The sequence below is a fragment of the Vespa crabro genome, chromosome 19 (assembly GCF_910589235.1).
Source record: "Vespa crabro chromosome 19, iyVesCrab1.2, whole genome shotgun sequence".
Lineage (NCBI taxonomy): Eukaryota > Metazoa > Arthropoda > Insecta > Hymenoptera > Vespidae > Vespa > Vespa crabro.
The window spans coordinates 3,930,001-3,941,618 of NC_060973.1; the positions used below are offsets into that span (position 1 = coordinate 3,930,001).

Consider the following 11,618-nt stretch of genomic DNA (forward strand, 5'->3'; position numbering starts at 1 on the left):
TATATATATATATATATATATATATATATATATAGAGAGAGAGAGGAAATCTAAAGCCGAACGAAATGTCCTCGACTTCGATCTTTTAACTATTTCCTATTTTTTCAATAGACGACTTTATCCTCTTATCGAATGCACTTAAAACGATTTTTCTTCAATGAAACTATCAAGGAAATTTATACGCTTAGCATGGATAATGACAAACCCGATTGATCCATTCGATAAATCGGAAATTCGATTAGTATGAATGTAATTTAACTTGTATAAAAAAGGAAGAAAAAAGAAAAAAAGAAATAAAAGAAATATCCCTATAGGTACTATAAATTTTATTCTTTTTTATATACGTAGCTATATGTAATGACAAATACGATTGGTCGATACGATTAATATATCTTATGAATGTAATGCAATTTGTATATATATATATATATAAAGAATTAAAAAAAAAATTTCAATTTTAAAAAGTATTTATAAAAAATTATTTTCCACGTATTCCTAATAGCCCTTCTAACTTCTTTAATCTGATATAAATCATGATATAATATAAACAATTGTCCTCAACTGTTCAAATAAATGAGAATGTTAGTCCATTACGAACGATTTTGAAACTCTTACAACGTCCTGTTGTAACTAGAAACGATCTGAATACTAAAATTTGACGTCGAATCGAATGAACCATTCTTTTCGATGTACATAAAAGAAACAAAGAAAAGAAAAAAGAAAAAAGAAAAAAAAAAAGAAAGAGGACCAAAAATTTAGTTTACCGATCGACGTATACGTTACTTCGGGTTCGAGTTCAAGCCCTTTTTCTTTTTCCCACTTCGAAGAGACAAATGTACGTCGCTTTTGAGTGCAATGCCCGGAATCTTAACTACCTGCTCGTCTTGTATTCAGGTGCGTTCGCAACTCCAATCGTATATACGACCTTTCGTCTATGTCGAGTATCTTGCGCGTGTATAGTTTCGAAAATGGATCGATCATCGATCTTTTTCACCTTTTTATCGATCCCTCGTAAAACGGATAGAAACACTTGATTTAGATAAAACATGATTACAATGCATTAGAAGGAAAAACAAAAGAAAAAGAAACAACAACAACAAAGTATCGATATCGCGTTCGAATTTATTTTCCAAAAAATGTTCCATCTAATATTACGTCGATTTATATGGAAAAAAAAGAAGAAAATAAAAAAAAAAGGAAAAAAAATTAAAAATTAATATGTTCAAATTTGTGATTCGAACGTGAAGCTAAAAGTTTCGTAAAGTTTTCAAATATACATAATTTTAATTAGCATCAAATTGATAAATGCATATATGCTTTTTAAATATCAAAATTTTCAGCCACTCCAAAACCAAAGTAATCAACTTTATAATTATTATGTTACGATCTAAATAATTGTTCTTTAAAGTTTTCTTTACTAATCTTTTTAATTATTCTAAAATATAAGCTACATATGAAATATTATTCAGTAATAATAAATATATGATAATGAATTATAAAGATAAATTAATATTAAATATATAAAATTATTATCATTATGAATAAACAATTTGGTTTTCTGAATGGCTCCAATGCAGCCAATTAGCTCGATAGTACTTGCGTTGTTAGCGATATTATAATATACACCTAATACTTCATTCATACGATGGATTAGTTTTAGAAAAATATCCGTCAAATAAAAGTGTAAAAATAGAATTGCATTTCTTTTCTAAACTTTGTCATTTCGTAATGTCGTGTAAAAAAAGAATTAAGTATATTTTGTTACAACGAGAGTAATATCGATAGTCCAGGTCTCACCACGTGGAGGTTGCTGCATACGGAGACCCATAATTGTTAATAAAAATTTAATAACAAATCAGTTATATTAATCTCTAAACGTACAAAATATAGAGACCAATGAAGAAGAGAGCTAACAATGTTATTGAACATCTCACGTAGTAATAAAATAAGAGAAGAGGACAGACACTCTTTAACCTCTTGAATGTTTTGTTTACGTTTTCCAAGGAAGATCGAGTTTCCGGAACTCCAAGTAAGAAAGACACAACTCAGACTCTCAATGTCATCGTTTTATACGAGTCCTTCAAATCTAATGTCATGTTGTGTCAACAAAAGAACTTCCTTCGCACGAGACGATATCGTAACATAAAATATTTCAAATGTCATTTGAAAATATTCTATACCAATAATATATGAACGTAAACCAAATAATGACTAAGTTTTTATGTTAATTGATTTTTATGATTTATGATATAACATAAATCAAAACATTTTAAATAACGATTTATATAAAAAAAAAAAACAAACAAAACAAAACAAAAATAACGCAAATAAAAATTTACTAAACTATCATTTACTCGTATATGTGTTTAGGTAGATTTATTTTACAACGAATTAGAAAAATTAATTTAAAAAAATTAGATAAAATTCTTGAGACATAAAAAAGAAAAAACAAAATAAAGGAAAAAAGAAAAAACAAATTTCATTTGAACAAATAAAATCTCGAAGGTTCATCGAAATGATCTTGACGTCAATGATCTCGATTGCTTAAGAGAAACTTTAAAGTGTATGAGCAATAATGTGACAGAAAAGATAAAAAGAGCTTAAATAATTGGCTAGTAACAAACGCACGAGTACTATTCCCACGCTTTTCTTCTCCTCTCATCATTTCGTTTCGTTTCGTATCGTTTCGTTTCGTTTCGTTTCGCGAGAAGCGATGCGACGCGAAGAGTAAGATGAGAGAGAAAAGACTGCTCGTTTTAGTAGGACTACACCGCAACATTTTTGCGGTGCTTTTATGTCTTAATTTCCTTTCGAACCCTTCCCTCCCTCCCATCCTGCCATCCTTTCATCCACCGTAAGAGTCTATTTATAGTAAGCACAGCTTCTCCACTTAGCATCTTCCTCTGCGTTCCGGCGATACTCGAGAGAAGTCTAAGATCTTCGAATTTCTTCGTAGAAAATACTATCAACGAAATTCTATGAGAAACAGAAAGAGAGACAGAGACAGAGACAGAGACAGAGAGAAAGAGAGAGACAGAGAGACAAAGAGAGAGAAAGAGAGAGAGAGAGAGAGGGAGGGAAAGAGGAGGAAAGAAAAAAAATTGCAAAAGTGAAAAACTCTCGGAAAAGTTTGAAAATTAAAAACGTTTTTATTCGTATTATAATTGTACGTCTTCTATTAATTGATTGCATCTCAAACTATTTATTTATTTATTATTTATTAATTACGAATTCTAAAAATTTTTTTTTGTTTCTATAAGAGAACGAATAAAATATCTATAAAAAAAAAAAAAGAAAAAAGAAGAAGAAAAAGAAAAAGAAAGAAAACTCTTGGAAATTTCAGGAAAAAAAAATTATAATTCATGATTATACACTTTGCGTCATAACTTGTTGCATCTCTCGGTTTAAGGAATCACGTGGCTCCTTATCTCTCAAGTTTACATAATTTATCAACTTTTTATTACTCTGCTATATACATACGTGCACACACGTAGACGTGCCTTTAAAAGGTGATAAAGAGATTAAGATTAAGGAAGGAAAGATCCGTCGAGTTTGGAGAGATGTAGGAAGGGAATTCTCTCGATTATCACACACACACACACACACATATTCAATGATACTTAAGATTATTAATTTATAACAAATCTAAAAAAAAAGAAAACAAAAAACAAAAGTACGTAGATATAAATTCATAAATATTTAATCAATAATAAATTATATATATATATATATATATATATATATATATATATATGTATGAATATATAAATATATAAATATTGAATAAATATTAAGTAACATGTTAACACTCTCCAGTAGACGATCAATATGTTCAACAATCGAGCATTACCGAACATATTCGACAAAAAAGTTGATGATCCAATAAGCGTCGAAAAAGAAGAAAAAGAAGAAAGAAAAAAAGAAAAAAGAGAAAAAAAAGAAGGAAAGAATCATAGCAAGTTAGGAGAAGTCTCTCGATAGGGTGGAGGATCAACGAGAACGAGAACGAGAACTACGACGATAGAACTCGACTTCTTAAGGCTTTCGAAGGACGCGGCACGAAGATCGAGGGATCTTGCCTTTTCCGCAGCACGATGTGAGAATGTTACTCGGTCTAAGGTAACTAACTCCATAGCAAAAACTGGACGTTCTCCTGCCTACTTCGCAGTTTTCTTTTTTATTTTTTTGTCTTCAACCTACCCCCACCTCCCCTTCTCTTCATCCTCTTCTTTATCGTCTTCTTCGTAGTAACCAAGCATCATCTACTCCTCATCCTCCTCCTCCTCCTCCTCCTTCTCTTTCATCTTCCTCCTCCACCCCCTCCTCCACCCCCTCCTCCACCCCCTCCTACTTCTTCGTCGTCGTTTCTATCTCTTGACGTTTCCCTAGAGAACGACGGTGACACATCGACCTGTCCACCAACTGCACCGGCACACGCTATAATCCCAATGCATCGGCCTAATGTCTAATGCTTACCTACTATACGACAGAATGATGGTCTTGATAAAAAAGAGATGCTGAAATAGCTTCTCTTTCAAGAAATACACACACGGAAATATGATAGTTAGCTTGATTGATAATAATCAAGTATCGGGCTTTAATCATTGACTATAATGTTTCAAATCTCAAATATTTTTCATATATTAGTTTATTAATGTAATAAATGAATCTTTTTTATAATCATATATCTAATTCATGTTAACGTGATCTTACGTGGAAATGATTGAATCATTTTCCACGCTTTGTTTCTTCATCTTCGTCTTTTCCTTTTTTCTTTTTTTGTTGTTTTTCAACATTTCATTTAAATCGTATATAAATCAATAGAATGAAATAAAAAAAAAAAAAAAGAAGAAAAAAAAAGTAATCCAATAGATCGATACCTTATCAAATTCTTAAGATTCAATATATTAACACGTATCTCGTTGTATCCTTAGAATTTATTATTTCTTTTAATCGACACAATTCACACAGATATAAGATACATTCAACCCTTAAACTACAGAGGAATAAAGATAGTCGAAAAGAATTCTCAGTGATGTCAACGCAGAAAGGTGGAGAAAAGGGAAAGCGAGAGAGAGAGAGAGAGAGAGAGAGAGAGAGAGAGAGAGAGATAAAGAGAAATACGAAGATAGAAGAATAAGAGAAGGAAGAAAAATTCATTATCATTGATGTAACGCCACGACGTTGAAATCGTTTAGAATTGCTAAAAGAAAATCACAAAGTAGAACGTAACCACTGCGTCGGGTCGCGTCGCCTTGCGTCTGTAAGATTCTCAACAAAATCGTCTCTGCCATCTGGCATGCAACTGGCCGACAACGTGCAAGCCGCATTACGATAGTAATTGTTGCAGGATTCCCTCTCCCTCTCTCCTTCGTTACTCTTCTCCTCCCTTTCTTCTTCTTCTTCTTCATCTACCTCTCTTTCTTCATATCCTTTTCTCTCTCATTGCGGTTGTGCGCGCATATTTTCTCTCTGTTTCTATATCTTTCTCACTTTAAAATGCTAATGCTTCGTTTCTTTACGAATTAAAAAACAAAAAGAGAGAGGGAAAGAGAGGGGGAGAAGAAGAGAGGGAAGAAAGAGATTCTGAATATGAGGAATGTAAAAGTTTTTTAACGAAGCTCTTCCTAATTCCATTGCTTAACTCTTGGTCTTGGACCGTGATACAAGAACGACGTTTAACGACGTACCTTCTCGAGATAGGTCGGACTCTGTGCGAAATGCCGTAAATTTATCATGGATTCCGTTTTATGTCGGGCATTTCTCGGAACGAATCTACTGTTACTCACTCACGAACACGCGATACCGTTCATCTTCCTTCTCTCGATCTATCTATTTAACGAATTTATCGACAACATCAAGAAAAAGTTTAAAAGAAAGAAAGAAAGAAAGAAAGAAAGAAAAAAAAAGAAGAAAGTTGGACAATCATTTTTTATTTTCAATGCAAACAAGGAAATTTTTTGTTTTCCTCCTAATCAAAAAGGTTCTGAACATTTGTCTTTTTTGCTTCGATCAATTTTTTTTTTTTTTTTTTTTTTTTTTTTTTTTTTTTTTTTTAATAGCTTTTAATTTCCTTCGCATTTTCGTTTAAATTAAAAATAAATAAATAAATAAAAAGAAAAAAAAAGAGGAAGAGTAATTTTGTGTTATCATTACAATCGTATAACTCTAAAAAGTTCGTTGGCCATTACTTTCTTAAATAAATTATCGAGAAAAGATAAAAGAAAATTCTTATTTTCTGATCTAATCCCGTAAATTTCTTTTCCACTTCGAGCGAGCAACATTTCTTATCAGTCTCGATTCTCTTATTCTTTTTTATTTCTTTAAAAAAAAAAAAAAAAAAAAAAAAAAAAAAAAAAAAAAAAAAAAGAAAAGAAAACTGAAAGAAAAAAGCTTTATTTTTCTTACCAAAAGATCTATAATATTTAAATAAGATCAACATTTCAATAATTCTAAAAATTTCAATTTTCCTTCCCTTCCCTTCTCTTCCCTTTCCTTCCTCAAACACTCCAATAAGAATAATAAAGATCGATAATCCCATTTAAGAGATCAAGAAATGTTAATTCAAAGGAAATCGAAGTACTCGATTCTCTTTACGTCGTCCTTTATCGAGAACGGCCTTGCCCCTTTGCAAAAGAAAGTTCTATTTCCTTGGAAGATATAAGAAATTCTTGGCAAATGTACGACTGCGGATTCGATTTGTATGCAGAAGGGAGAATGCAACAACGTCCACTAGCATTTCTATCCTACGGTGAAATAGATGGTAGAAGAAAATTTCAACGATTACGTAAGGACTTTCTATTATATAATCTACTAATACTTCCCCGTTATTCGATCGAATCGAAATATGTATGAGTGAAAATAATTCACACATGTATACCTGACGTGTCAATGCATGCATACATACAAATGTATGTATACATAGATCATATACTTTTTAAAATCTAATCTCCGTATTGCAATTCAACCTTCGACTCGTCGTAAAGCTGTTAATCCTACTATTTGTGGGATTCATCACGTTGATAGATTAACGATATACACACACACATAGACCAAACATACGAAATTTCTAATATCGACCATTTGATAATCGATATACCAAGAGAGCGTAAATCGATAAGGGAAGCCAGACGGTGAGAGGGTGAGTGAGAGAGTGAAAGAGAGAGAGAGAGAAGAGAGAGAGAGAGAAGAGAGAGAAAAAAAAAGAAAAAGAAAAATCAATTCTCTTCGTTCGTCTAAGCAACGTAAAAGATCCAGTTAGTATTCAGTCCGGTTCATCCATAAACTTTGCTTAACTGCACGTAACAGCACGTAGCTGCACGTCTGAAATGCGCTTTGATGTCTATTCGGGAGACATGAATTTTGTAATACGCGAGAGTTAACCGCAAAAGTTGTTTCTTTTTTTTTTTTTTTTTTTTTTTTTTTTTTTTTTTTTTTTTTTTTTACGGAAGAGTCAACAGGATCCTTCGAATTTTTGAAGAAAAATATTTGGATAAAACAAAGACTAATTTCGATCGTTTCTATCGAAACGTTTCAAGATAATTTTGGGGATATAATGATCTCATTAAGAGAGTAACTTAATTAAGTTACTATCCCCAAAATACGCGCATGAATATCAAAGTATTCCCATGTCATTTTCTTGTCATCTTAGAAACGTCCTACACTTAAGAATGATTAAATAAATTTTATGAAGAGTAGATAGAGATCATTCGTGTCAAATCATAATTATAATTATAATTATAATTGTCAAGTTCGAATAAAAATTATCAGTAAAATTGGGACAAATTATGATTTAAAAAAAAATATAAATAAATAAAAGATTGTATCACGTAACTTAGTGATTATTATCTTTGAGATTTCACTTATCTCGAGGTTAAAGACCGCGATGTACGCAGTCATAATGCCTTTACGCAAAACTAACTCCACAATGTCGTGCTTGAAAGTCATTAAACTATTGCATAGTGAATGGAGTGTGACAAAGCGATACGATTCGGTCGTCATCTTCGAATATAATGGTACAACCAAAGACGCAAGTAAACTCTTCGTTATTTACTCGCATCTTATTGAGAAATTGTGTAAAATGATGTGATGTATATGTCATAACATTTAACGACGATTTTAATATCCAACATATCGCTTATCTCACAATACCGTGCTAACGAAATCATAATTCTCACTCTCTCTGTTATTCTGTTTCTCTTTTGCCCTATTACAGTTACCTCATAACTAGATGTTCTTATCCAACAGAATGGATGGCGAAATAAAAGTTCAACATCATATTACCCAAATTTTGCGATTTAGAAAGAAGTCCAAAGTTCTAGTCACGCCTAACCGTAATAGTAAACACATTTTAGCAATTTCAGCATCTCAGTACTGCTCTTAAGTATAATAAGAAATGTAATAGAATGTCATTAAACTCGTCGACTTCAAGGAAATGCATCATGAGCGGATCTTACAAACCAGCTTCTCTATAAAAGCCCTCGTCTCTTTGTTTCATCCGTTATACGCTCCAAGTGATTATGCAGCCATTACAATGGGTAAGTTCAAAATTATGTCGTCGATATGTGTTACTTTCTAGAAAAAAAAAAACCCCTATTCACGGTAACTTGTTTTACGCGCAGTTGAAAATACTACTCTTGCTGAATTATGGCGCTGGGCGACAAGTGCGGCTTGGACGACAAGCCGGATATAACTATCAAAGGCCGAGAGTACCGTTCTTCTTACCGACTGAGAATGTCGGTTCGAACGTACCTGCCTATCCCGCACAACGTTACAACTATCCAAGTTATCCTACTTATAATTATCCTGCTCCTTATCGACCTTTTCAACCAGCTCTTCCATCTTATCCATCTCCTCAACCACCACCTTCTTACCCGTCTCCTCAGCCACCACCTTCTTACCCGTCTCCTCAGCCACAACCTTCTTATCCATCACCACAGCCACAACCTTCTTATCCATCACCACAGCCACAACCTTCTTATCCATCACCACAGCCACCACCTTCATATCCATCTCCACGGCCACCACCACCTTCATATCCATCTCCACGGCCACCACCTCCTTCATATCCATCTCCACGACCACCACCTCCTTCATATCCATCCCCACGACCACCACCTCCTTCGTATCCATCCCCACAACCACCACCTCAAACGCAAGAAGTTATAATAATATCTTCAACTCCATATCCTGCATCACGCCAGCCAACGCCATCACCTACACCTTTTCCTCAACCATCTTATCCTCCATCGCGACCTCCACCAAGACTTCCACCTCCTCCCCTTTCACCTCCACCATCCCAATCTCCTTACCCACCTAGTCCAACACCTTCGCCCACAACACCTACCCCTTATCCACCATCAGGCCCTCCTTCGAGACCATCATCACCTTCATTTTCTTATCCGCCATCATATACTCCGTCGACTCTACCACCGATAACACCATCATACCCTTCGTCGCGGCCTTCACTACCTCCAACTGGGTATCCTCCATCGAGACCACCCCCAACTCCAATTCCTTATCCTCCTACTGGACCGCCGCCACCGCCTCCTCCACCGCCGCCACCGCCGCCACCGCCTCCTCCACCGCCGCCACCGCCGCCACCGCCTCCTCCACCGCCGCCACCGCCGCCACCGCCTCCTCCACCGCCACCGCCTCCTCCACCGCCGCCACCGCCTCCTCCACCGCCACCACCGCCTCCTCCAGTATATTTACCACCAGCACAGCCACCACCACCTCCTCCGCCACCACCTCCTCCGCCTCCGCCTCCGCCACCGCCACCGCCTCCACCTCCTCCACCTCCTCCACCGCCGCCTCCACCTCCTCCACCTCCTCCACCGCCGCCTCCACCTCCTCCTCCTCCAGTATATTTGCCACCCGCGGTGCCTCCTCCGCCACCGCCACCGCCTCCGCCTCCTCCTCCACCACCGCCTCCTCCTCCTCCTCCGCCACCGCCTCCTCCTCCGCCACCGCCACCGCCTCCGCCTCCTCCTCCACCACCGCCTCCTCCTCCTCCGCCACCGCCTCCTCCTCCGCCACCGCCACCGCCTCCTCCTCCGCCTCCTCCTCCGCCACCTCCGCCACCGCCTCCTCCTCCGCCTCCTCCTCCGCCACCTCCGCCACCGCCGCCTCCTCCTCCAGTATATTTGCCACCCGCATTTCCACCGCCGCCATCTCCTCCTCCTCCACCACCACCGCCGCCTCCTCCTCCGCCACCACCACCACCACCACCGCCTCCTCCTCCGCCACCACCACCACCGCCTCCTCCTCCGCCACCACCACCACCGCCTCCTCCTCCGCCGTCACCACCACCATCTCCTCCAGTATATGTACCACCAGCACTGCCACTGTCACCGTCGCCTCCGTCACCATCTACTTATACTCCTTCCCAACGTCCTTTTCCTCCAGCGTCACAATCACGACGTCCTATTTCAGGACCAAAATATCTACCACCAAGTACTTCTCCACGACCAGCTTATAACCAACAAGTTTATACATCTAGGCCTGGCTCTACACCCGCACCAACATATTTACCTCCTTATGATCAAGGAAATAGCAGACAACCTGCTTTTAATAGTCTTTCAGGAAGCGGCTCTTCCGCCTTTCCTTCATCTTTTGCGAATTCAGGAGTAGTGAAGCTAAGCGGTACCGCTACTTCGTCAAGCTCTTTCAACATCGGTTTTCGAGGCACTCCATCGAACACTGCTTCAGCGAATGGAGCGTATTATAATACTCAAAGTCCTTCTGCATTCACGTCAACCGGAACATTGTCGCAAGTCACGAAAATAACTGGACCTGCTGCTGCGCCAGCATCCTACAATGTTCCGGCTATTTCGAGTCCAGGAATTGGAGGACAAGACGCAAATTATCCGACATATGTTCAAGCACCTAGCCCAGCGTATTACCCTGCTCCTGCTCCTGCTCCAGCAGCACAACCAGCTCCAAATTTTCTTACAGCCACTTATCCTATTCAAGCACCACCTAATACTGCTTTGTCAGCAGCTTTCAATCCTGCACCGCCATTCCTGTCAAGTACACCTACTCTACCAGCTGTAAATTATGTTCAAAGTCCAGCTGTTCCAGGGGTCGTAGGACCTCCTGTTCAAATTTATTCTCCAGCTTCTACTGCTGTAGTTGCTCAGGCAGGCTATCCTAGTTATCAATCTGTTTCTCCAGCCCCTGCTGCTATAAGTGCTCAGCCAGCCTATCCAAGTGTTTATCAATCTGTTGCTCCAGGTCCAGCATCAGTTCCAGCATTTATACCTAGTCCTGCCTTTCAAACAGTTCCTAGTCCTGCACAATCAACTTTTGTAAATCCACCAGCGCAAACCTACCTCGCAACAAACGTTCCCAGTTACCCTAGTTACCAGCAACAATCTCCTGCAGCACCAATGTACAATTATCAGCCGTCGATACCAGCGGTACAACAGCAATCATCGTTTTCTCCAGCAGTACAACAGCAACCATCGTTTTCTCCAGCAGTACAACAACAAACGTCGTTTGCTCCAGCAGTGCAACAACAAACATCGTTTGTTCCAACAGGTCAACAGCAACAATCATTTGCTCCAGCCAATCCACCGTCAATCAGCTACATTCCACAAACGGGATGATAGATAACA

General features: G+C 37.8%; 1 protein-coding gene across 1 annotated transcript; it reads left to right on the forward strand.

Moving 5' to 3' along the window:
- Positions 1–8,519: 8,519 nt before the first annotated feature.
- Positions 8,520–11,609, forward strand: LOC124430774 (extensin-like). The gene is made up of 3 exons (XM_046977781.1): positions 8,520–8,537; positions 8,622–9,481; positions 10,502–11,609. The coding sequence occupies exons 1-3, from the start codon at positions 8,520–8,522 to the stop codon at positions 11,607–11,609; spliced, it is 1,986 nt and encodes a 661-aa protein (XP_046833737.1).
- The last annotated feature ends 9 nt before the right edge of the window (positions 11,610–11,618 follow it).